General features: G+C 32.1%; 2 protein-coding genes across 21 annotated transcripts in view; both read right to left on the minus strand.

The window, feature by feature from the left end:
• LOC100741462 (xanthine dehydrogenase/oxidase) overlaps window positions 1-16,095 on the minus strand; it is a 16,804-nt gene extending 709 nt beyond the window's left edge. Inside the window, exons 1-24 of one of the 2 annotated variants that reach the window (XM_003489373.3) lie at window positions 15,911-16,095; window positions 8,239-8,288; window positions 7,974-8,154; window positions 7,739-7,870; window positions 7,428-7,593; window positions 5,574-5,790; window positions 5,200-5,420; window positions 5,034-5,136; window positions 4,808-4,935; window positions 4,601-4,723; window positions 4,373-4,540; window positions 4,011-4,292; window positions 3,784-3,888; window positions 3,329-3,542; window positions 3,007-3,190; window positions 2,470-2,766; window positions 2,328-2,410; window positions 2,050-2,243; window positions 1,807-1,965; window positions 1,546-1,674; window positions 1,012-1,142; window positions 682-934; window positions 243-339; window positions 54-164 (exon numbers count right to left, since the gene is read on the minus strand). In XM_003489373.3, the coding sequence (XP_003489421.2) occupies window positions 54-164; window positions 243-339; window positions 682-934; window positions 1,012-1,142; window positions 1,546-1,674; window positions 1,807-1,965; window positions 2,050-2,243; window positions 2,328-2,410; window positions 2,470-2,766; window positions 3,007-3,190; window positions 3,329-3,542; window positions 3,784-3,888; window positions 4,011-4,292; window positions 4,373-4,540; window positions 4,601-4,723; window positions 4,808-4,935; window positions 5,034-5,136; window positions 5,200-5,420; window positions 5,574-5,790; window positions 7,428-7,593; window positions 7,739-7,870; window positions 7,974-8,154; window positions 8,239-8,288; window positions 15,911-16,095 (3,913 nt within the window). Of the gene's footprint in view, window positions 1-53; window positions 165-242; window positions 340-681; window positions 935-1,011; window positions 1,143-1,545; window positions 1,675-1,806; window positions 1,966-2,049; window positions 2,244-2,327; window positions 2,411-2,469; window positions 2,767-3,006; window positions 3,191-3,328; window positions 3,543-3,783; window positions 3,889-4,010; window positions 4,293-4,372; window positions 4,541-4,600; window positions 4,724-4,807; window positions 4,936-5,033; window positions 5,137-5,199; window positions 5,421-5,573; window positions 5,791-7,427; window positions 7,594-7,738; window positions 7,871-7,973; window positions 8,155-8,238; window positions 8,289-11,015; window positions 11,147-15,910 lie in introns of those variants that run through there. The other variant, XM_012385409.3, reaches the window with a different exon arrangement.
• Window positions 16,096-16,695: 600 nt separating this feature from the next.
• Window positions 16,696-25,884, minus strand: part of LOC100746890 (phosphatidylinositol-binding clathrin assembly protein LAP) — a 32,168-nt gene continuing 22,979 nt past the window's right edge. For 7 of the 19 annotated variants that reach the window (XM_012385343.3, XM_012385341.3, XM_012385347.3 and 4 more), the window contains 5 exons: window positions 23,982-24,165; window positions 23,804-23,912; window positions 22,991-23,053; window positions 22,013-22,273; window positions 16,696-21,175 (listed from right to left, as the gene is read on the minus strand). In XM_012385343.3, the coding sequence (XP_012240766.1) occupies window positions 22,022-22,273; window positions 22,991-23,053; window positions 23,804-23,912; window positions 23,982-24,165 (608 nt within the window). In that variant the 3' untranslated portion in view covers window positions 16,696-21,175; window positions 22,013-22,021. The remainder of the gene's footprint in view (window positions 21,176-22,012; window positions 22,274-22,990; window positions 23,054-23,803; window positions 23,913-23,981; window positions 24,166-25,884) is intronic. The other 12 variants (XM_012385354.3, XM_012385350.3, XM_012385352.3 and 9 more) reach the window with 6 other exon arrangements.

A 25,884-nucleotide genomic window follows, 5' to 3' on the forward strand; every position in this document is an offset into this window, starting at 1 on the left:
GCACACACACACAAAATAATAAAAGAATATACTTTTTAATAATTTTTCATTACCTAATCTGTTCCAAGGATCTTTGTTCCCAGCATCTTCTCTTGCTGACTTAAGCGCATTTTGAATTGCAATAATTACGCTATAACTCGTACATAACGGTGGTTCACCAATAGCTATAGAATTTAATAAATATCAAGTTTAACATCTCGGATTTAGAGTTATTAACCATTTGCTTCAGTTTGTTGTTTTACCTTTTGAACGAAGAACGCTTAACGAATTAGAATTATTTCTACGGAAATAAACTCGAAAATCGATAGGAATGTCTTTCGCACCGGGTGGCTTATAATTCTGCAAAAAAAATTTAGTTTTTATTTTTGAAGAATTCCTCTTACGTGTAATATGGCAGACTGGTAAAACCAATTTGATGTAAATTAAGATTTTGAAAATTTATATCTAATTATGTACCTCAACTTTTAAAAGTATCATTTCTTTCATTCCATAATTAATTAAGTTAGAATTTTATTTTCTGCCGCGAACCGCTTTCATGACTTGAAAAGATATCTTTTATATTTTATACTTTTTATAGTAATAAACAATATACACTATTTTATAAAACCTAGTAAAAACTGATTTATACAACTATAATTCTCAGTCCTACATATATTAGGTTAAACAAATTTAACAACATACCCAAGTTCTGTAATTCGTCAGCTGACCAGTTTTAGGATCATAAACTAAATCCTCGGAGGTCCAATAACCGAGACCCATCATAAAGGCGCCTTCCACTTGTCCTAAATCTAATTCTGGATTCATACTTCTCCCAACATCTTCAATTATATCCACTCTGTGTAATACGTGCTGTCCAGTCAATAAATCCAGTTCAATTTCCGTAATAATTGCCGCGTATATCGGATAAGATTTTATATCATCTTTTGTAGTAAACCTATAAAATATGTTTCGTAAATATTCGGAAGACTAGATTAATATTTCTATAGCTATTTAATTACTGGAAACACATACATATATCGGGCGCACAAGTCGATATCTTTCGTATGTGCTGTCATTACTAATTCTTGCCACGAGGGGTCTTTCAGCTCGTTTTTTATAGGTTCAAGTCTTTTTACCAGTTCTTTGCAAGCCATCATGGTTGCCTAAAATTGTTAAAATACACATATACATAGGTATTCCTAAATACAAGATGACAGGAAAGTAATGGGACCTCTAAAAATATTTGTATGTAGCTCAAGTATAAATGGATTTTGGTCTCTCAAAAATAGAATCCTCGAGAAATTAGGTTTTAATAATATTGCCAATTATTGAGAATTGAAATCAGTCTTATTACTAAATTGCGAATATTTATGCATTTTTATATTTTTACGAGTATAACTAAAGAAATTTGTTTCATTTAAATTTTTAGATCACATTTTGTAGATTTTTGCATTTTCGAATTTCCCAAAAATGCATGAGCATATGCAATCTACTCATTACTTCTCTGATACACTATATATGTAATTTTTTTTGTATAATGTATTAATAAATGAAAATAAGTCTTACATATGAGCAAGTCTCGCTAGTAATACTACCGCCAGTAACAAAGTTGTTTGGAGATGTTAAATTGTTGCTTGGTTTTACGGTAACTAATGATAAATCAATACCCAAAGTATGTGCTGCTACTTGAGCTACCTGTAATGAAAAAAAATATGTAAGTAATAAACTGTTATTGTAATAAATGTATTACTAATAATTACTACCAACAATTTATTATAATACATGTACAATATTAAGATATTTTATTATATTTATATTTTTTGGCACCTTGGTGTGAATTCCCTGACCACATTCAATTCCTCCATGAGTAATTGAAACTGTTCCATCCCTAGCATAAATTGATACAAGTGCATGGAATTGTCCCCATAATTGTAAAGGATACATTAAGGGTATCAAAGATATTCCTTTTTTCTTCCATCGATTTTCCTACAAAAGTTACAAAATTATTTAATTAATTAATATTTCATATTATGTATACTAAAATCATGGTGGATATTCGAACTCCCTTACATTGTTGAAAGAATCTACAGCTCTCTTTCTCGTCTCGTAATCCGCGTTTTGACATAGATCATTTATCATAGACTGCAATGCACCTTTATGGTCCTCATGCATATTTGCATACCTAACCATCAATGGGTCTTTTCCAATAGTCTTTGCTATGTGCTCCATTATGTTTTCTATCATAGCTACAGCTTCTGTCGAACCTGTCAATTAGAGAACTTAATTTTAGGGTGGCTATCATCATTTTTGCTATATTACAAGTTATTATTCATAGTAATTTGAAATACCTGGGGCTCGACAGTAAGTGTTGGAAGGCAGGTCAGTCTTAACCTCAAAGCCTTTGTAGGCCCAGGTTGAGTATTCATAACAACTAAATAAGAATCAACTATTTTAAACTGTTTATTATAACATATGTTCAAGTATATTTACCTATTGATATGTAGTGCAACTAAAGGTGCATGAAATTCGTTGAAATTGCAACCGGCATTGCTCCAGTAATTTGCATTTAAATATTGAATGCGACCATCATCATCTACACCAACTTCGTACTCCTGACGAGTATCATAACGCTTTCCCATAGCTTGCATATTAGATTCTATTGACATAACAAATCTAGCTGGTCGATTTAATTTGTAGCATACTAAGGCACAAGCACAAGCAACATGTGTGGCACGGCTTATCTTTGCACCATAGCCACCTCCTAATCTTCTCACCTTTATATTAATACTGTAATTAATAATTAAGGAAACATAGTATTAAATATTAATATTAATATATTATATATATAATATTTAAAACATTATTAGTCATTTAAATAAATGTTATTAAATAAATATTAAATATCACATTAAAATATAAAACATTATATATTATTTAATTTTTAATATTTATTTAATAAGATTTATTTAATTGACTAATAATATTTTAAATATTATCTGTTTGTAATCAATATTTTGTATGTCTTACCTGTTGTTTTTTATATTGAGAAGCTCGGCTATGGCTACTTGTATCAGATCTATCCATTGAGACGCTGGATAAACGTCCATACCATCTTCTACTGGCACGCAGACACAAGTTTGAGTCTCCATAGTATAATGATACTGCCCTCCACATCTAAATTCTCCTTTAACCACGTGCTTCACATCATTTCCTATGATATTTAATAAAAAATAATGATAATCAGTTGTGTAAAAATCTCTATAAGTAAATGATCATAAAATGCATTAATTTATAAGAAAGAAGATATTAATCAAATATTTTATTTAATACAAATATTTTGTGTACACACCTTTGTTCGTCGCTTCAACGTTAGCTGATTGAAGTAGTCTGGATTGGTTTTTGGATGCAAGCACATCTTCAATCGTTAACAATAGTTTTTCAGGCGTGAAGTCGACGTAGGAAATGTGTACCTTCTGTGCTGCTTCATTGGCAATCGCGTAGCTTATCGCAGCGATCACTCCAACTGGTTGCCCAGCATAATCGATATTTTTATCCGCAAACAGCTTAAGATACAACGACAAATAACAACAAGTTATAAATTTTAAACATTTATAGTTTGCGGATTTTTATGCATTTATGGCAAATATGTATAAAACATTCAAGGTACAATATGTGTTATAATACCTAGTAGATGAAACTAATTTTTATATAAGTCCTAGCTTTTTTAGTTCTATTTACAAAGATATGAGTTTGCACAAATATTTACAGTGTATTCATAACATACTTGTTTATGAATCAACTTACTATTTCATCATAATTCAACATTATTTCTTGAGCACTTGCTGGTATGAATACATTTTTCCCAGGAATATCTTTGGCAGTATAAAAAGCAATTACTCCTTTCATTTTCTGGAAGAACATATTTAGATTTATGTTATAAAAATAAGTAATAAATAAAATAAGTAATAAGATTTGAAATTGACGATTTTTTAAATATTTTAGATCAATTAGATTAATCGTGAAAATAATACCAATGCTTCAGAAGCATCTATTTTATCCAGTTTCCCAGCCCCTACTGTGGTAAGAACGAAAGCACAGAAAACTTCATCTGACAATGGTGGAATATCATTTGAGTATTGAGCTTCTCCAGATGTTTGATATATGGATTCCAATTTTGGCAAAGGTTGATTCAAAGGCCATAAATTCTTATCACTATCAAAGTCCTGTTTGCCTGAAGATAATCCACGCTCCAAAAGAGTTCCACCACTGCGTGCTTTTGGATCCACACTCTCAGGCTTAATACTTAAAATATACTACAAAAAATGTTGCATCTCTGATCAGACATAAAGATTCATTTACTCAAAATTTTAATAGCTTTCATTCAGAAATGTACCTTAAAGAAAAGTCCTTCCGCAAGTGTTTTTCTAAATTTTGGAGAATAATCAGGTAAGACATGATCAGGATGAAGTTCATTGTCTAATTTATCCAAAGCATCTTTAATTACTTTTTTGTCCAAAATGGATTTCCCAATCAAGAAGTTTTCAGTGTCTAATGCATGCAGCTGGAAAAATTAATTTTGATTTAAACCTACATTGCTAAGTAAACCTGTAGTTTTACTTACGAAATCCTTGTTTATTCCACCAATTATGATGTTTGGTTTCTCAAGCACTTTTCCAGCTCCATCTAATTTAAACAAGAACCCCGCATTCACGTGAGCATGGGCATTCTGTGCTCGTGGCATTATCTACAGTCCAATAAAATCTTCCAATGAAATCTATGATTCCAGGTAATCCAATTATTCTAGATATATCAAGATACAAAGGCATACCTTGTAAGATCTGTACTCGTATTCCTTGCCAAGAGCTGGCAACATTATACTGTATATAATTTTGTGCTTCATGTCCAAGTTTAGGAAGTTCAATAAATTCATACTAGTTTTTTTGCTACCAGCTTCCACTTTTCATAGGAAACAAAATTTAAATAATAAATTTTATATCAATACAGAGAATATGCATAAATGTTTCAAATAATTTTGTTTGAACTTTTTTAGTTACCTATATGCACTTGTGCTCCTGCAGTTTCCAATATCAAAAATAAATCTGATGGAAATTCACGATGCGTGTGCTTGATCATTAAATTTCCTGCTACAGATCCAACCTGGAACATAAAATGTTATCAGTGGTTTGAGTTCATCGTACACAGTTAATTATATTTACTTACATTTCTCACTGGAACGCTAGCAATTAAATCGATATGTTTGGCTAAGTGTTGTAAGTATTCGAAATTTGGTTCCTTTGAATATTTCTCAAAAGTCTCCATTGCCACAGTAAGTGAAATATTCCCTCCAATAATCAAAGCGTCGTCAGTTTTTGTTATATTACGCAGATCGGGTATGTCGTTAATATCAATACTTATATCCGGTGTCTTCATTCGATACACACCTGTAAAGAAAAAAGAATTTTAATATAGATAGAGCACAAATAAATATAATATGGAAACCACACAAAAAAAATATGATAATTTCTCATTTGACTCTCATCACTTAATAGCTTCATGTGTAGTTTTCATGTAAAATAATGGTTATTGATCATTACCATGTGCGGTGTTACCACCATGCAAAACATAACTGGCATTTGGATTATTCTGGAATAGTGTGAATAAATCATCGACTGCTAGAACCTTATGGAACTGACTACCATCTAATTTCATGGAAATGTTAGCTTCTGTATTCTGGCTGAGTGTGTAACAACCATTGCAACCATTTTCACACGGCATACCAGTTTTCTTGCAGGCTTTTATTTTGAATAATTCCTAGACAACAACAATTTTTTGTCAAGGAAGATGGGAAGAGATTAAGTCGAAGGAAGTATAAACTGGTGGTGAATAGCAATGAAATAATTTTTTGGTTTGTTTACAAAAATACACAGAAAATATAAATATGATACTTGATTTCTGTTTAGATTCCATTTCTTCAATTAAGTCTATAATACATTAATAAAACCTATAATAGACTGTACATACTATGTAAATTAATATACAGGGTGGTTGGTAACTGGTGGTACAAGTGGAAAGGGGGTGATTCTACGCGAAAAAAGAAGTCGAAAATATAGAATAAAAATTTTTTTTTTTTAATTTTTCCATCGAGACAACGATCTACAGTGAGATCCGTTATAACGTACCGCACGCGTACCGAACGAAAATTCAAAGTCGATTTTCTCGAAAACGAAAAATTTTTATTCTACATTTTCGATTTCTTTTTTCGCGTTGAATCGCCCCCTTTCCGCTTGTACCACCAGTTACCAGTTAAATTATAGAGAGGAATTAGAAAAGGTTGCAAATTGTTTTACATGGTCTCGAACTTTTCTTACGTGATACATCGCATTTTTCCTCGTGAAATTCTATACTCTATATTTGTATTTCAATTATATTCAATTTTTAATCCAATCTAATCTAATCTAATCTAATCTAACCTGGTCTCTACACTTGACAATCAATGTCATCCCTTGACTGTATAAGAAAGGGAAAAATTCAAAAACATTGAAAAAATTAATAATTAACATCTATACTACACGAATTACAATGAAATTCAGAGATCTTTAAGAATCGAGAAACTAGATAAAATTTTTCACCTACCGCTCGATTGGTAATAAGTGCAAAGTTGGGCTTTTTTCATGAATTTTGCAAATTTAGAAGTAAACATGCAAAATCGCAGAATTTTATCTTTGATTCAAATTATGTATAAATCGTGTAAATACATATGTAACTAAAGAACAGGAAATGTGTTGAAACTTGTCTCGTGACAAATGGTAGTTTTTTTTCAGTGAACAGTCAATATTTGCTAAGTTCAATTTATACGGCATATAGAAACTCGCTTACTCGACAATGACAAATTAAAGCGAACGATTTCTGTTATTCGATATAATCCCTTTTAACTTCGTTTTTGTAAATGTCAGCTGTTTTTTGTAAATGTCAGCAGCATCGATCATTTCTTAGCGAACAACGATTGGCTTTCACTTTTCGTGAAAGGATCTGGAATTTATCGTAGGACCAGAAGAAGTCATTCACTTTTTCTTGGCATTCTTTCCACTTGTACCGCCAGTTACCAACCACTCTGTATAATTTATACAACCTATCTATTACTGATAAGCCACGAATGGGTAATGAGTTGCCCATCAATAGACGCTTGAAACTCTTTACAATCTTGTTGCTGTTGTTTGTTTACAAAACAAAATGAAGTTGAATATCTATTTATCAGATAAAAAATGATGCATTCATTATTCTCTTCTGAAATTTCCTACTGAATTGATATTAACAATTCTGTAAATTAATGATTGCACATTTTATCAGTAAGATAACAGATATCTGTTACATCTAATACTCGAGAATAAATACGGAATTATGTTTCAAGATCTACTCACATCTTAATGTTAATATTATCACTGACTTACTTCAATGTCATGAATGTCTTTAACAAGTTCTTTTGGAGCATCGCTCGCAAATGCCTTGAATGCATCCAGAATTGGTCGGTAACCAGTACAACGACATATATTGCTTCCAAAAGAATTTTCTATCTGTTTCATTGTTAATTTTTTTCCATTTTTGTTTTGCAGTAGACTGAAAACATTAAGTTAATTAAACCTACTTGTCCAATTTATATTAACATATTATTTAATATTAATGATCTACAATATTAAAATAGCATTTCAATTCTTATTGTATGTATATATATAATGAATATAAATGTAGAAGGTAGAAATACCTATACATGTTCATTATCATTCCAGGTGAACAATAACCACACTGGGAGCCATTTTTGCCTGCTAATGCTGCTTGCAGGGTATGATAGCCTTCTTGCTTGTTACCCACACCTTCAATCGTCTTAATAGCCCAACTGCATTAAAAAGAAATGTTAAAATGAGATCTAAAAGAGTGAGCAATACAAAAAATATGATCTGAATATTAATTTTAAGAAATATAATTAATTTGAAACTTACCCATTGCAGATCAAAACTGGTACCAGGCAAGAGTTCACAGACATTGTCTCACCTTTGACTTCTACTGACACAATGCAAGCACCACAGCCTCCTTCATGACACATAGCCTTAGTTCCTCGTAGTTTTGCATAATCTCTGATGAAGACGTTCAAGGATGTTCCAGGTGGGATCTTTTCTGTCACTGAAAATGGTCATACCATCAACATCATTATTGCTTCTATTCTGCTTTTGAATGATTTTAATTGACTAATTATTGGATTCAGACCTGTGTAAGTTTTCCCATTGATGGTGAATTCTACAACCTTCCTGGAATCCCTGTAACAATAATTTTTGCATTAACTAATAAATCGAGATATATATATACACATATACATATGTATGTCGGGTTTACATTAGAATTAGGGTTAGGGGCGTGAAACGAATCTTCGTTTGGGTTACACGTTGTCGTTATGCAATAGAGAAGACATTGACTAGTGCAAATACGATTATTATAGAAACGGACAAGTAACCGAGGTAGTTAGGTACTCGAGAAACTAATGACAATGATCCTAGGTTCAATAACGAAACCTAGATTCAATAACGAATCCGTGGTCGACGGGATGATAGATGAACGTGCTCACAAAATCTAAGTCAGACGTGTAATATTTACTGGGCGTAGGAATTACTCTTTTAGTCGATGAGATCGCGAGAGAGAATGACTTTCCCGTCCCGATGATGCAACAGAAGAAAACCATAATGGGCTGTGTCTAAGGACAAAGATCATCGGATTCGTCGAAGATAGCCTTCGTTTAGAAAGTAAGAGAAATTGGCGTTGTTGCTAATTGGTCAATCTCCATATCAGTCGTTAAAAAAAGATGCTAGTCGCCCTCGAGGGGAAGTCGCTAGTGGGAGACGTCGTTCATTGAAACATAGGTCTCCTCAATCTCTCGTAGTTAGGACAAAGACTGTTTCTTTGAAGGACTTTAGTTAGATCTCGCGCGTGGCGAGCTACGGGACAGAGACTGTTGGAACGTTTACTGTCGATTGTTACAACTATTTTCTTTTTAAGGAGAGCTATAGAATTACTCCATGCCTTTGTTAGACAAAGCATTCGTCCCACGACCGCGGCTACGTTCGGCGACTGGCTGTCGCCTCGAGCCCAAGCTCATTATCACAACTCTCGAACAATTACAATCGGATTGAATAACTACAATTGTTTAATTACAACTATAGTAGACTCTAGATTACAATGTTGCAGGATTATCCAAAATTCCAAAGGCTCCGGTGTTCTTTCGTCTCCGACATATATATATATATGTAATTACAAATAATTTATAATATTATAATAATATTATATAAATGATATTATATAAATATTATATAAATATTTTATTTATGATATAATATAATAGAACAACAGAATAGTAAAATTTAATATTAATTTCAACAAAAGGACGATAGGCATCACACTCGATATTAACACGATCTTTATATTATGTTACATTATACTTATTATACTTTTATAGCATCATATTTAGTTTAATTTTATTTTACTGATTTCTTTTAAACTTGAAACGAACACTGCTGTCTCATTAATGAGACAAGCTCGTTCTGAATCATATAAAGCATTAGAGGGCTCACTTTATATACTGCAATAAAACAGTTCATTCTACTATTGTAATGGAGCTGATCATTTGATGCAAATAAAAATGCAAGTTCTATCTTTGCACATAAAAATGCTATCTTTTGAGGGATAAGTATGTGTGATAAATAAACTATTACAGGTGTATACTAATAAGTAAAAAAGCAGATATAGTATTTTAAAAAATTTTAGTAATTAGATGCAATAAAATGAAATCTAATCTTTCGGCGAGGTAAGAAATATTATTCGAAATTTGTAATGAAATTATAATGAGCACATAAATTACAATATCAGCAAGGTAAACTGTTACAAACAGTAACAGATCATTGTTAGAATTATTTGGCTAACCTATAGAATATTGGAAAATTTTGAAGCTATAATGAAGTGTTTGAGTAAATACTATTTTTAAAAGGGATTTATAATCGGCTTCTGTGTTTAGTAAAATAATATTGAACCCCTATTTCAGAAATTCTGAATAACCAGTAGTTATAATAATTAGAATAACTATAGTAATTAATTTTCTCTCCTATCTATTTGAATAACTGAATATATTATAATATATATCACATTAATTATGTATGTCTATAATATTTATTCGAAATACATAGTCAAGAAATGAGATAACCTAGGAACTGTATGTATATAAAAGTATTTCGAAAAAATTTATTAGTGAAAAAGACGAACAATTTTTGATAGATAAAGAGATCTTATCTGGATAAATCTTTCTTAACTTTCACTACGAATTTACCGAACAACGTAATACGTATTTCCAAATAAAAATTGTTTGCATCAAAATCTAATAAAATATTAAATATTCCAATTGTAGTAAACACTCTAATACTCTACTTAGAGTAGATACACTAATTATTATTTATTACTTGTATGTAATTGTATGTACTAAAATCTACTATAATTTGTATTAAATATTAATTAGTGTTTAATACAAATTTTGTGTCAAAAATTTAATACAGAATCTTTAATATAAAATTTGTACTAGATATTAATTAGAAATACTGCTATTACTAACAAGAAATGCTTTGATTACCAATCAGAAGTATTAATAGCATATAATACATACTTATATTAATATAAAAATTATTTGTATTAAAATCTAATAAAGTATTAAGTATCTCAATTTGAGTAAATACTCTAATATTCTACTCAGAGTAGATACACTAATTATTATTTCTTACATGTATATAACTATATTAACATAGATTTTGGCACAAATAATTTATATATTAATACAAATATTAAATATTCTTGTATGGAACATCTTACTAAATGATTTTGCATTAAAATCTACTAAAATTATAGGATCATGCAGAAGATTACGATTTCAGTCACGACATCACGATTTCAGATATACACAAATGTAAAAATAATCTTGTGAGTAAGACAGTGAAACTAGAATTTCTTGCCACTTATTAAGTCCAATGACAAGTCAAATTGTATGTACAATAGACGTATTTAAGTGTAGGCAATGAGCGAATACCACACGTTATCAAAACAAGATTTCTGATGATCTTATGTAATAGTCGGTAATAGCGAGGGAACTCTGATTGATAACAATGGCACGCTATAGAGGAATATGCTTTATAGTGAACGTCGTATAGTACATAACACATGACATTGCCCTTCACATATGTGCAACAGTATCTGCTATCGCAAGTGGCGATAAAGCCATAACGCGATTCAAAATGAAGGAAAAGCCATTATGTAATCATAATCCTTCAGACGTGTTAGTTAGACTGGAAATTGAAGGAAAGATGCAACGATCTACGCAATGCATACATTATGCAAAAATATGTTAAATTACACTTATTATAAAATTTAGTAGATGAAATAATATACGAATATCATATGTACTATTAATAGTATTAAAATCATTAGCGCTGTTATATATGTATACAGGGTGGTTGGTAACCGGTGGTACAAGCGGAAAGGGGGTGATTCTACGCGAAAAAAGGATATTTTTATATAATACATAAATCCTGTATATTAAAAATCATTTCTGGCAAATGTGATGGAAAAGTTATGAAATATGCAGATGAAATTGAACGTGGCCAGGAATATACATTTGATACACTCCATCTTATCTTTCATCTCATCTAGAAGTAAGTTATAGTATAATTAGAAAGATATTTCATGGAATAGTTGCATAATAATAACCTTTTTTCTATACTCTAATAGTACTTTCGTATTTTTATTAATCACATCCGTGAAACATTGTATAATATACGGATGGTACTAGTAATATACTAGCAATAATATGTACTATTATTATATACTAGTATATAGTTATACACTATTACTATTATATTACTATACTAGTATATCATAGTATACTACTATATACTAGTATGCTACTACATCATAGTATATACTAATATACACACATCATTATACTATACCATAGTAATAGTATACACTACTATACTATTCTTCTATTTTCGCATAAAATTTAAATTTTTAAAATTTTTTAACAAATTTCGGGCACAATCGGGAAACGGAGTAATCTACATGAAAAATATGTCTACAGTATACAACACATTTTTCACTTCTGAAACTACGTGCCGAATAAATCGACTTCAAAAACTTCGTTGCTATATGTAAATTTAGGTGATAAAGATATAAGTTAACGATCAGCAGGAGATTATTCCACCTGCAAAAATATTTTTCCATTTAGTGCTTCGCTTTTAAGAAAATTAGCCCGATATACGCGTATTCGACCAAATTTCAAATTTTATTTTTTCAAAGGCGAAAGATTCTATGTAAAAGTTTCTCTCTACGTTTTTTACCCACTTTATAACTCGAACAACTTGCTATCGGTTATTCGTTTCTGTCCCGTTCAACATTAATCAAGTTTAACTCCACTTGACGAAATTTCAAACTCGATCTTCTCGAAAATTAGGCGTCATATGTAACAAAACAATTTTATCCTGTATCTTCGATTTGTTTTCCTCGCGTGCAATCGCCTTCTTGGTGATTGTACCATTAATACTGGGATACCCTGTATATACCTGTCATCAACAAAGCAACACTTATGTCAGACTGCATACTTTGTATACTAGTAATATACTTCAAGGAAAAAGTTATTAAATCATTAAATGATTAATACTTTTTAAACATGGTATTTCATCGTGATAATAAATTAACAATTGTCAATCGCTATGCAATTGTGTAATACTCTGGTTTTCAATTTTAAACAACTTGTAGTGAATTATATGTTAATTATCCACCTCGTTAAAAATGTCGGGGATTTGCATACATGTATATACTTGCAATGACATAATGGCTTCTTGTTTTTTACAAGAAATTAACTCGGATAATTGAAGGTCATATTATCGGCTTCTTTGCATTTTCCTATGTACGTTGCCATTTTTTATCTGTAAGTCGAACATTAATTTTGTACCCCTGTAAAAAGCAATTTTTTCACGTGATCAATATATCACTTTTGCGATTATAATGGCGAATTGTTACATCTAAATTATTTATATTTTTATGGAATAATAATAAAAAATGAAAATTTTAGAGAAGAGGCATATTAATGTATACATTATTGAAAATACTAAATACAGCCTAAATACTTATACTAAATACTTATTACATCAAATGATAAAAACAGAAGATTAACGTGGACCTTGTATTCAATAAAAGGAAATTTCAAGTGGTTGGAGGTTATGCCGCTATCGATACCAAACAGTGATGTATAATGAAATAGAACGCATCAAACGTGCACACTGCATATACGTAATAAGATTATTATGGGCATAGGCCTCAATAATATAATACGATACAATATAAAATACAATACAGTATATTTCTTTTTACCTGTGAAATTTTATATTTAATTTTATATTTCAATTACTTTTATTTTACCAATGAAAAATCTCTTTCTATTTAGTAATTGATATTTGGATATAATATTATATCTAAAATTAAGAAGAATATAATATTATGATATCTAAGTATTAATTATTAAAGGCAGATTTTTATAATATTATATTTAATTGTATTTAATTATACAGGGTGGTTGGTGACTGGTGGTGCAAGCGGAAAGGGGGTAATTCTACGCGAAAAAAGAAGTCGAAAATATAGAATAACAATTTTTTTTTTAATTTTTCCATCGAGATAACGATCTACAGTGAGATCCGTTATAACGTACCGCACGCGTACCGAACGAAAATTCAAAGTCGATTTTCTCGAAAACGAAAAATTTTTACTCTACATTTTCGACTTCTTTTTTCGCGTTGAATCGCCCCCTTTCCGCTTGTACCACCAGTTACCAGTTAAATTATAGAGAGGAATTAGAAAAGGTTGCAAATTGTTTTACATGGTCTCGAACTTTTCTTACGTGATACATCGCATTTTTCCTCGTGAAATTCTATACTCTATATTTGTATTTCAATTATATTCAATTTTTAATCCAATCTAATCTAATCTAATCTAATCTAACCTGGTCTCTACACTTGACAATCAATGTCATCCCTTGACTGTATAAGAAAGGGAAAAATTCAAAAACATTGAAAAAATTAATAATTAACATCTATACTACACGAATTACAATGAAATTCAGAGATCTTTAAGAATCGAGAAACTAGATAAAATTTTTCACCTACCGCTCGATTGGTAATAAGTGCAAAGTTGGGCTTTTTTCATGAATTTTGCAAATTTAGAAGTAAACATGCAAAATCGCAGAATTTTATCTTTGATTCAAATTATGTATAAATCGTGTAAATACATATGTAACTAAAGAACAGGAAATGTGTTGAAACTTGTCTCGTGACAAATGGTAGTTTTTTTTCAGTGAACAGTCAATATTTGCTAAGTTCAATTTATACGGCATATAGAAACTCGCTTACTCGACAATGACAAATTAAAGCGAACGATTTCTGTTATTCGATATAATCCCTTTTAACTTCGTTTTTGTAAATGTCAGCTGTTTTTTGTAAATGTCAGCAGCATCGATCATTTCTTAGCGAACAACGATTGGCTTTCACTTTTCGTGAAAGGATCTGGAATTTATCGTAGGACCAGAAGAAGTCATTCACTTTTTCTTGGCATCGTGCGCTTAACGAAATCACTTAACGAAATCAAACAATATTCGCAACTTTCTCCTCTATAGACATGAATTATGCCAACAATCGCACGCTATTCAGCTCGAACAAGCAGAAGCAGAGGACATCTATGATCTAATTCTTCTAAACGTTTGTGCGAGCAACTATTCTGTCAAAAGTGATACGACCTCGATAAGTTCTTCAGTGAAAATATAAAACTGTTTGGAAGCTTGCGAAACAATTATTTTGTTGTAAGAAAGATAATAAACTCGTAGAAAATGATTATTTAATCGTCACGAATAAACAACTTGTGGAAAACAATTTTTTAGTTGTAACAACAAAGCTGTTCAAATGATTTAATAAGTAAGAAAAAAAAGGAAAAGAGATATAGTTTAGAAAAATAATAGTCAGTAATTACTATTTTTGGAATTTTCCATTCTTAGTTCTCGAAATTTTCCACGCTTTCCCAACAGGGGAACCAGAGGTTTTCAGTTTTGATATTTTTTAAATTCATAGCTAAATATCGATATATAATTCTTAGCTTTCACATACATTCTCGGATTGCATTAGAATTTCACCAATATAAATCATGTCAGCTGTATCTCATGGAAATGGCAGTGATATTTGAAAATGTTTTATATAAAACGTATAATATATATAATAGTTTTTTACAGTGAATTATGTATATTATGTAATATATTATATGTTACACAAAATTTTAATAAAAAGTAAAAAAAAAAAGGAAAAGAGATATAGTTTAGAAAAATAATAGTCAGTAATTATTATTTTTAGAATTTTCCATTCTTAGTTCTCAAAACTTTCCACGCTTTCCCAACAGGGGAACCAGAGGTTTTCAGTTTCGATATTTTTTAAATTCATAGCTAAATATTGATATATAATTTTTAGCTTTCACATACATTCTTGGATTGCATTAGAATTTCACCAATATAAATCATGTCAGCTGTGTCTCATGGAAATAGCAGTGATATTTGAAAATGTTTTACATAAAACGTATAATACATATAATAGTTTCTAACAGTGAATTATGTATATTATGTAATATATTATATGTTACACAAAACGTTTTACTTAAGACATTTTTTATATTATTATCTTTCATTACATGCAGCAAATATCTTGTAATATATATATAGTTATATAGTTATATAATAAAAAGGCCATAGATATTTCTATATAAAATTGTAGATACAATTGTTGATATAGTGATCGTTACATTAAATTGTGAAATCACTTACCCAATGTTCCTTTGAATACCATTCATGTTCACAAGTATTCGAACCGCAAATTCAACGAAGCAAACTTTGTAATTGTTTTTGGGAAGACAACTTCTACGACACAATCGTCGCGTGGGTATCGTATAAATTGACTGCACTTCCAAACGATCGTTGTAAAGCGTTTCTGCATCACTCTCTCCCACCATCTGCAATAAAGATAGTTACAAAAGAGGAATATTACGTCTGTGACTGTTTCGATTACAAACCTAGTTTTCATCATTGTCTGCTTGATGCATAGTATTTTTCTATATGAATCATCATAATGAAATAGCATTCCCTTTCTTCCTTTTTTAAATTAATCTCCTTAACAGTACTTCAAAGTACTTTTGTACCATAAGCTGTTTTTTTTTTTTTTTTTGTTGATTAGCTAAAAATAATTTGACATTTTTCCATCAATTAAATAGCAAGATAAATCGAAGAAGATTAGAGTAATTACAGAGTAGAGTAATTTTTGAAATAACTCTGGAACTAAGGAGTACAGAAATTTCTAGAACAACTGTAAAAATAATTTTTTAAGTAATCTGGTCACTCAACAAATGAACGAAGCGAACGTTAATTTTTCTTTCTTCCTCACAATGAAGAAGAGTGGTCTCACATCCGCTAATTTTAACAAATATTCTATTAAACGCCTTCCATATATTATTGTTAGTAAATATTTAGTTATAGAAAAGAAAAGATAAAGCGTACTAGGATAAAGTAAATGTTAGTTTATCTCTCTTTTCACGAAGAGGAATGGACACATCTAGTAATTTCAATAAATACTCTATTAAACGCCATTCATGTGTTACATAATAATCGTTTACAACATATTCGTAGCGCATAATGATATCAATGACAATTAATACAAATTAACCGTAAATAATAGCATCTCAACTAATATATTTTATAGTCGCTGTACTTCTTCCGTTTTGAATTTCACGCGCATGAATTATAACTACTTACGTTAAAGAGAGACGTCCTAACAGAAGATAGAACGGAAAAACGAGATGTATAATATGGCATACTATGGTTTCCTTTTTCCCATTAGATGATATCAGAAAAAATAGCGGGTTCTCTCCGTGTTTCTATAGACTCTCTAGTTTGCTACCGATATATCGATTCGGCCGAGCTCGTCCAATCTTTTAGTTCTCTCTCTCTCTCTCTCTCTCATTCTCTCTCATTTTACTTTCTCGTTAAACAAAATATTTCCGCTAAAGGCTAGCGACTTTACACAGGATTTCCCTCAAGAACGCTCTTTAACACGTTCAGTGCCCTCGACTAATCTTACATTCCCGTACATTTACTGGTAAATAAGTTAAACATTGTATTAACATCAACTTACAATCGGATAGAATGGACTCTCGCAGAAGAAATTAATGATATGTACAATTCATCTAACTAAGTATCTAATTGTATTTACAATAATCATGGATATAAATATTTACCTCTATTCAGGAATAGGCTGTACACTTGAAAATTAATGAGAAATAGAGTTAAATGACAATAAGTTCAACTTATTGTCTACTAGAGATTCCGCGACTATTTAACCTAACGTTAGCTAAAGACTGAAGATAGAGTACACAGCTTCTGCTGACTACCACTACGTTGCTCAAAATAATTGAAATATTAAGTAATTATTGGTACAAAAAAAAGGGGACACTATAATTTCACTCAATACTTAAGTTACATAGCATTCGAGTATCATTTTGAGCTACGTATCACTCAGACTCCACTCTACCAGTTGCAAATCACAATACTACTGGACCCTTGTCAGTCAATTAGTGATCATTAATGATGTGTTGTTCAACATTTATTCCACGACGCTGGAACGCAGTAAGAACAGGGAAGTTAGGAGATCATTCTTGGGTTTCATAACACTGAACGTGTTAATGGCTGATCGATGAAAAATATTGATATAGTGTTCGTTTCTCGTTTTGTCCCTCTCCGAATATCGCCTTGCCTTTCGCTAGCTTATAGGGGAGAGTTACATGGATCGCTACTGCCCTATAATCCTCGATAAAATATGTGTTATATATGTATATGTAATATTGTCCTGTTACACTCGATCACCAGTAAGTTTACACAAACGTTTGTTTTTTGTGTACTGCAATGTAAAACATTGTTCTAAACGCATTACACGATCGTACAACCAAACCTCTTCAGAACGAAAGAAAAGAAAGCTAAAGCATGTAGTATAAAAAGATCAATTTACATTTATTCCATTGTTCTCAAGCCTAAAGAGAATTACAATTTCCTTTCTCCTCCGCTTTTCGTTGATAATATAGTACAATCTCACTAATCTGGACAACTCTGGACGATTCCGAAATAACGAGGTTCTGCATTATCATGGTTTCCACATCTTTTGTGCGAAGTGAGACCTCGTTAACCCTAACTCCATTGGATGTTCCACTTTAACTATTTCGATTTAGATTTCCTTTCACGTTCGATTCAAAAGTTTCTTCGTAGAAATATTTTCCTTTCTCTCTTTCTTTTGCAAATAGAGTTAAGGAAAATATAATCGAAAAAACTTTTCTACCTATCAATGTATTTTATTCAAGGTCTTCTTCGGTTCAGTTCCTCCTCCGAAAATAAACCTCATTCCTACTAATTCGAAATAAGTTTTCTTCTATACAAGAAATTCGGATTAACGAGGTTCTACTGTACGAAAGAAAAGTTTCCAAGGTTACGCAGAATGTCAACACAGAGACCACCCTTTTAAACTTAATGGTGACCAGTTTTCTTCTTGCATGATCTGTAGTCGTTAATTGAACATGTACTTTATGATCTAGTCTCCTATGGCCATTACTTCCGCCAACTGCGAGAACCATATTATACAAGAACACCTAAGTTAAATAAGTCGCGGACACAAACTTCGCATCAGGAGTGCACAAATTCCTTGAATAATCACGTTTAGAAAATTAACCTCGCTTCAACAAAGAGATTCATTGCTTGAGAAATCATTTGTCGTGCTAAACTTTAACAAGTATAATTTCTACCTCTTGGATCTTGAATGTGGTTTATGCATGTGGTTTATGCGTGTGGTCCAATGTGAAAGAAACATCTGTGCACTCCTGACTTCCCAAAGTCCAACGCTTTGAACTAAACTTTCTCACATTTTCATTGATTCGCTCTTCCTTTCTTACAACCTTCTCTTCTGCAGTCATAATATTGGGATCTTGATCAAGAAACTCCTCTTGTGCTGAAAACAGCTGTTTTACTCGATTTGCTAATGTAGTTTTATAAATTCATTGAATAGAAAAGAATATTTTTCAATTTTGTCAAATGGTTTTACCGAATTTTTGTAAAAATTCGTAGAATCTTACAAACCAGCGCTTGCTTTACATCGTTCGAAATTTCTCCAAATAAAGCGAAAATCGCTGCTAATTCACAAATCATAGTGGTCATTGAATGAGTATCAAATAGGTAGGTTCCAGTGACCGCGAAGCATTCAAGTCTCACTTCCAGTTTCTCTAGGTTCTCTTTCCGTTCCTATACACCAGTGTTCCTCTAATCAACGCCATTCGAATCAGCCAGAAAGAATGTTTACAGATGCAACATCACGGGGAATAAAGTAAAAGAAGTTGGTACAATTTACAGGGCTTTTTTCTCTCCGCTTAGGATCTCGTGCAGCCTCTTCGAGTGTTGCGAATTCCAGACAGGAACGAAGATATTTATATTACTATATAATGTATTCGGTAATATATAGCAAACATTGTTCATGGAGGTAGCTGCACGCGCCAAGGGGATGAAATGAATCCCGAATTAGACCTTAGAACAGGAATTATTGACTATATATTAATAGTACCATACTGAATCGTAGATCCGCGTGTTACATTCATTATAATTTATCGCATGAGTATCATAATCTTAACTTGTATATATAGTTCGTTTTAATTACCTAATTAAGACAGTTCGGAACGGTATACGGATAAAGAACATTAGTGAGACCACCTAACATTCCATTTTATATCTCTTTCACTCGCACAATCTCACTCTCGTTCGCTATATATATATATATATGTATATCGTTTAGTATTTAATACTTTAATAAAGGATACGTCGTAACTGCTTCAGCGCCCTGAGTCGAAATCAAAATATATACCGGTAAAGATAGTACGAAAAAATGAAACAGAGCGACACGGGTGCGCCATTATTAAGATTACGCCATATACATACACATACATTTATATATATATGTATAATTTTTCTTTTTCAGATAATATTTATATTTTTAACGTTATATCTTCTCGCACGAATTGTGAAATATAGTCGGGTACGTATGCACCTGCACAATTGCGCGCGCGTGTGCACATGTATACGCAAAATACGTACGTACTTTACATCTTTACTATGGATACATCATGCATCAGCCAACTATGTATAATTTTCCACGATGTGTATGTACGTTTAGAATCAACATGACTTAAAACCAACTTCAATATAGTTGCTCTTTCTATATTATACGGAAAGATGATTCTCAGTTAAACTCGATACACGTTCCAGTATATATAAAGCTTGTATGGAACTACTTTGGACCTCCTACCTCCTGTACCGAAACAATTTCATTAATAACTCCATCTCTTCGTTCAATCTTCCATTCATTCTTGCTCTCAAATATACATGTACACGCTCTCTCAGGCTCTCCCTCATTTTCTTCCAGCTCTCCCTTCGATCACTGGAAAACACTACAATGTCGATGCAATACTATCACAGTCAACTCATACGGAATAGTTGCACCCACGTACCTCATGGAATTCTAAACGTAATACGGCTCGTACAATCTTTTTTTTTTTTTTTTTCATTTTTCATGTTTCATTTTTCATAACTCTGTCTCTAAGCTCTCTATTTTTTTTTTTTTTTTTTTCGTTTTTTTATCTTTTGTTTCTTTTAGTCGTCCCGCAAGACTATGTATATATATGTATGTATACACTGAGACTACGCGTATCTCTGTAAGGCAACCGCCGTAAACTGAGCAAATCCGTATATACGATTATACTCAATCAGCAGTAGAAATATATATATATAATATGTATATTAATGAGAATCCGTCGGCGCCGTCGCGTTTCCCGGAGAACGATCCAATGATAAACTTCAATATTGTTTTTCTTCTCCTTTTTTCTTCGTGAGGACGGGCCGATTCGTTACGGATGACATAGAATAACAAGAGCAAGCAGGGCACATTTCCTAGGCATATTACACGGTATTTACAAAGTTGGTGCTTCGTTTGCTCGATTCCAATCAGAATTCCTGCAAGAAAAAATCATTTTTTAGTCATATGAAGGTTACATTCAAACTCATTACTAATATTAAACATGGTAATTCTTGGATATGTGATCATGTTTTCTTAAGTTAGTCTTTTATAAATATTATAAAGTTTGATAAAAAATGATATTATATAATACAATATCTTTTTGTATCTATTAAAAGCTACCTCATAGCTTCTTAACTGATTACCATTTCACTTATCCAAAAGCTACTAAATGCTGTATCTGTTTAATAATCAAATTGCAATCCTTTGATGTGCTGTCTTTATTTTTACATTTTATGAGTAAAGTTATTGAATCGTTGACTGAGTGCAGATAGACAATGTTAACTAGAAACCGGTGCCATTAGTAAATGAGCCTGATAGGAATTATGTATGTATTTCAGATGGAACTGTGCATCGTTATACAAGTATCTTGTGTAAGATGAAATCTGTTCAACAGCTGTTAATCATTTACAAACAAAGCTGCCTTTGGACAGATTCGCATAATCATGCTATATTATATATTAATCACAAACATATACAGATACAATTCATTACAATATGCTCTGATATGCATAGCTTTGTTCCTTCTTAACAAAAACTCTCTAGAATAAAATCACCAAGTCTATACATTTGGCTTATTTTTCTATTTTATTTACAAACTAATTGATTAAAATCCAAAAATTCAATTAGGTGAATTAGTGGATAAAATTTGTTATGTATCACCGTAAAAAATCAGGAGACCTTTTAATTTCCAGAATGTCTATTTAATTCCAATCACAATTCACAGTTTTGTCACTGACATTTCTCTTCATGACAAGGGCATAACAAATAGATACCTAATCTCTTCACAGGGCACCAAATGGATCAAGTTGGACTTGATTATTTTGCGGCTGTTGAACAGCCTGGGATTGTTGTTGCTGCTGCTGTGGCTGCGGTTGCTGCTGAAGATTAGCACTCATCATGGGATTTGTGCTGGGCATCATCATTGATGCAGTTCCTCCTGCGACCATCATGCCACCAGGACCACCAGGCATTGTGCTCATCATTGGCCTCATGCCCTGCATACCCTGCATGCCCATTGGCACACCTTGCATTCCCTAGGGACACCAGAAAGCCGACTGGTCAGATACACTGTATCTGTACTTCTGGAATTCTTACTACTCCAAGTCCAACTATCTCCAGTAATTGTTTTCCCTTCGATAACAATGCTTTCAACATTTGACCATTTATATTCAATCAGATCAATATATATAGAGCTCATTGTGTTTTAGTATTTTGTATTTGGTTTGTTTTAGTTTGCATTGTAGGTTTTGTGTCACTTTACACATGTATGGATATATGGAACAGCAAAAGTAGTGTATTTACATTTTTACAAATCTGAGTCTAGTGTACAATAGATATTTATGAAGGTAGCATTGAGTTTATTATACAATAGGGTATTTCATATGCAATAATCAAACAACATACTTATGAAAAACCTACGACTCTACTAGAGAAAGTAGTTTAAATCAAACACTCAGGTGCATCACACATATAAATAAATGCAAAGCAGGGAAATATTAAGGATATAATATACATTTATAAGAACAATGGTTACAAAATTCTATGAACTATTCCTCTACAATCAGTTACTAAAGAAAAACTTTGTCATATTTAAACATTCAATAATCATCTAATGGCATAACTTTTTTTCAGGGAATAAATTAGTAACAATACTTGTTATGTACAGCAATGTGAAGTCAAACCTTTGATCAAGCGATAAGTTCACTTCTTTTTTTTTTACCATATTTAATTCCATGGAAACTAGAACTTACCAATGGTGCAGTGTGGGGAGGGAAGCCCATAGCAGTTGAAGGGAGTTGCGTCATTCCTTGTCCCTGTAACAGCAGGTAGCATGCCATATGCCATGCATGCATTGTATACCTAAGTGTATGGATCGACGAATATGTTTTCTATATTCTAATATTCATTTCCTCTTTACCCTGTACTAAGGTGGTCAACATTTTTTACAATTCTAATCTATTTTAATTCAAAGGAAGTCTAGTGTACTTTATATTTAAGATGTTTATCTTGTGAACTTTCAATAATTGTGTTTAGTGTTACAGTGATACTTGAATATAAAATAATGCACAGTGCATCCAAACGTGCAACACGATAACCGAGCTAAGTGTTTCAGAGTATTAAAAAGGACAAGGATCTATCGTAATCATTGATTATGTGAAAGCTTAGTGAGCGATAAAGCAAGCGTGCTACGATAATCTACGGTCATATAAACGTTGTAAATTACTCGCAAGTGTTTTCCTGATATTAAACTCGCTTATCGATTACATTTATGCTTAGAAATATAAAACGAATTAAACAAGATCGTGTCGCAAGTCCGAAGACGAAGATAATTTATTAGACATGGTTACAGGATAATTATTTACAATAAATAATAATCCTATAACGATAAAAAACAGCATGCTGATAGTGATTCAGTAACAAATGGCGAGAATAGATAAAGATATCTGACATGTAATATAAGAATAGTAGGGGTCGTGATACCCTGACAACAAAGATATCACGTCCAACAACAGTGTGCTGATAATGATATAGCACTGAAGAACTGGTCACCACGTTGAACTCACCATTGGGCGATACCCAGCACCAGTCGTAGCTGCCATAGGCTGTGGTGTCCATCCACCAGCTGGGCCACCAGTTTTAGCAGCGTTTTTGGGGGAATTCCATTGCATACCCCTAAAAGAAACAAAAATACTACTTTCCTGTCTTCAAGACCAAGCTTTCAAAAAATTTTGTACACCTTACTTGACTTGCTGCTGCGCACTTTTGTTGATTGTCAGATTTTGAGCAAGACTAGCAAGGCTGCTATCCAAATCTCCAGTCAGGACTTTGCCAGTGGATGTTGCATTCTGCTGTTGTCCTGCTGCTGAAATATTATTATCTCCAGCTACAGTGGTAGGCATCAGCATCATGCCCAAACTGTCAAAACCTAAGCAACATCTACATCAGCCAAAGCCCCATAAAGCATAACCCAAGGTTACATGTTCTTATTGCACATTAAATGATACACAAAGAAGGATCAAACTTTTGAACATAAAAAAGCATGGGTTTCGATAAACAAGATGGTAAAATTGAACTACTTGCAATTAACTGGGATAAATTATAATAAAATAAAAGAATATATCCCTTATAATTTTATATATGAAGTTTCTAACATTTGCAAGTACATAACTCTGGAAAAGCCATGCTTTTTACTTTAACAGAGTATACAGTGCGAATACGTGTATCATTATCTTGACTAAAGGTCATTCATTTATCATTGTATTATATGGAATAAATCTACAATATATAGTCATTTAATTCCTTGCAGTTTAATTTGAAATATCGACTTATTAATATCCAACTGCAAAAAATTAAAAATAGTAGGAGAGAAATATAAAGGAAAAGGAATATTTCAAATATATACACAATCTATTGGATATATTACGCATTGGTAATTAAATAGTAAATTCAGGTAGTACTTACAATATACCTCTACATTCTCCAAAAAAATAAATTGTAAAAATTTTCCAAAGACATCATGCCAGTACCAGCAGGTATACATCCAAGCATTACAAACGCATCAAATAATCAACTTTTATGAACAACTCAGTGAAAATCTACTTCACAAACCAAGAACAGATACACAAATCACTGATGCTGTATATCTCTGAGCTTGTACTTTTGTGACATATTTGAAACTGGTATTACAAATTTGGTTTCCCTCTCTATATTATTCCAGAATTATTATATCATTATATAAATCTAAAACATTAAGAATGCAAGATTGGTTCACTTCTTTATATTATCTCTAAATTACTAGATCCCCTTCTTTACACTAAAATATCGCAAACATTAATCCTTTCACAACCAAATGTTTGGAAGCTATAGAAGCAAAGATCTCTTTGGTCAATCGTTAAGAAAATATTCTTTTTTGTCTTTATAAGGAAGATGTACCATATTAAAATTAGAACCAGTTTTAATGAAAATAGATGCACTTATCACAACCCCGTTATACCTATCATTCTTCCAAAGGTATTATTTTATTATTATTATTAATTTTTGATCAACTTAAGCCAGGTGTTCAACTATTTGTGGATGGTAGTGTACATAAAATTAGTAAAATTCAATATTGATAGAAAATTCTTGATAATGAAATATAGATTCCACAAAAAATTGTACAAATATTATAAAAATAGAATTTCACCTTATCATGCTTTTCTGTAGTCTTCATTTTAAAGTACAACATTGCTTATATGTAACATCTGGCGTGAAAGAGTTAATCACAAGGTACACAAGAGTACATAGGCTCATGAGGGCCACTGGAAAGCATCACTGATTCCTCTGACATGCAAACTGATGATAGTCATCTATACATTCCCGTCACCTGAGGTCGGCTGCTTAGCCGGAGAACCGTACCCCGCCGGGACTTGGGTTGGGATACCGTAGCCGACCATCGGCCCTCCAGGCATGACCGGTTGCCCGGTGGCAGCCATATTTGCAGCCATATCGAACATGCCAAAACCCTGCTGCAGAGGTTGCTGTGCTTGTTGCGCGGCGGTTGGTAGTTGTTGAGATATAGGTGCCGGTCTTGACGGAGACCCGCCCAGTGCCATACGAATGCTATCATTCAGATCGTCGAACGCGCTCTTACTTGGAGCGGCGGCGG

This window comes from Bombus impatiens, unplaced genomic scaffold (genome assembly GCF_000188095.3).
Source record: "Bombus impatiens unplaced genomic scaffold, BIMP_2.2 scf_0320, whole genome shotgun sequence".
Taxonomy (NCBI): Eukaryota; Metazoa; Arthropoda; class Insecta; order Hymenoptera; family Apidae; genus Bombus; species Bombus impatiens.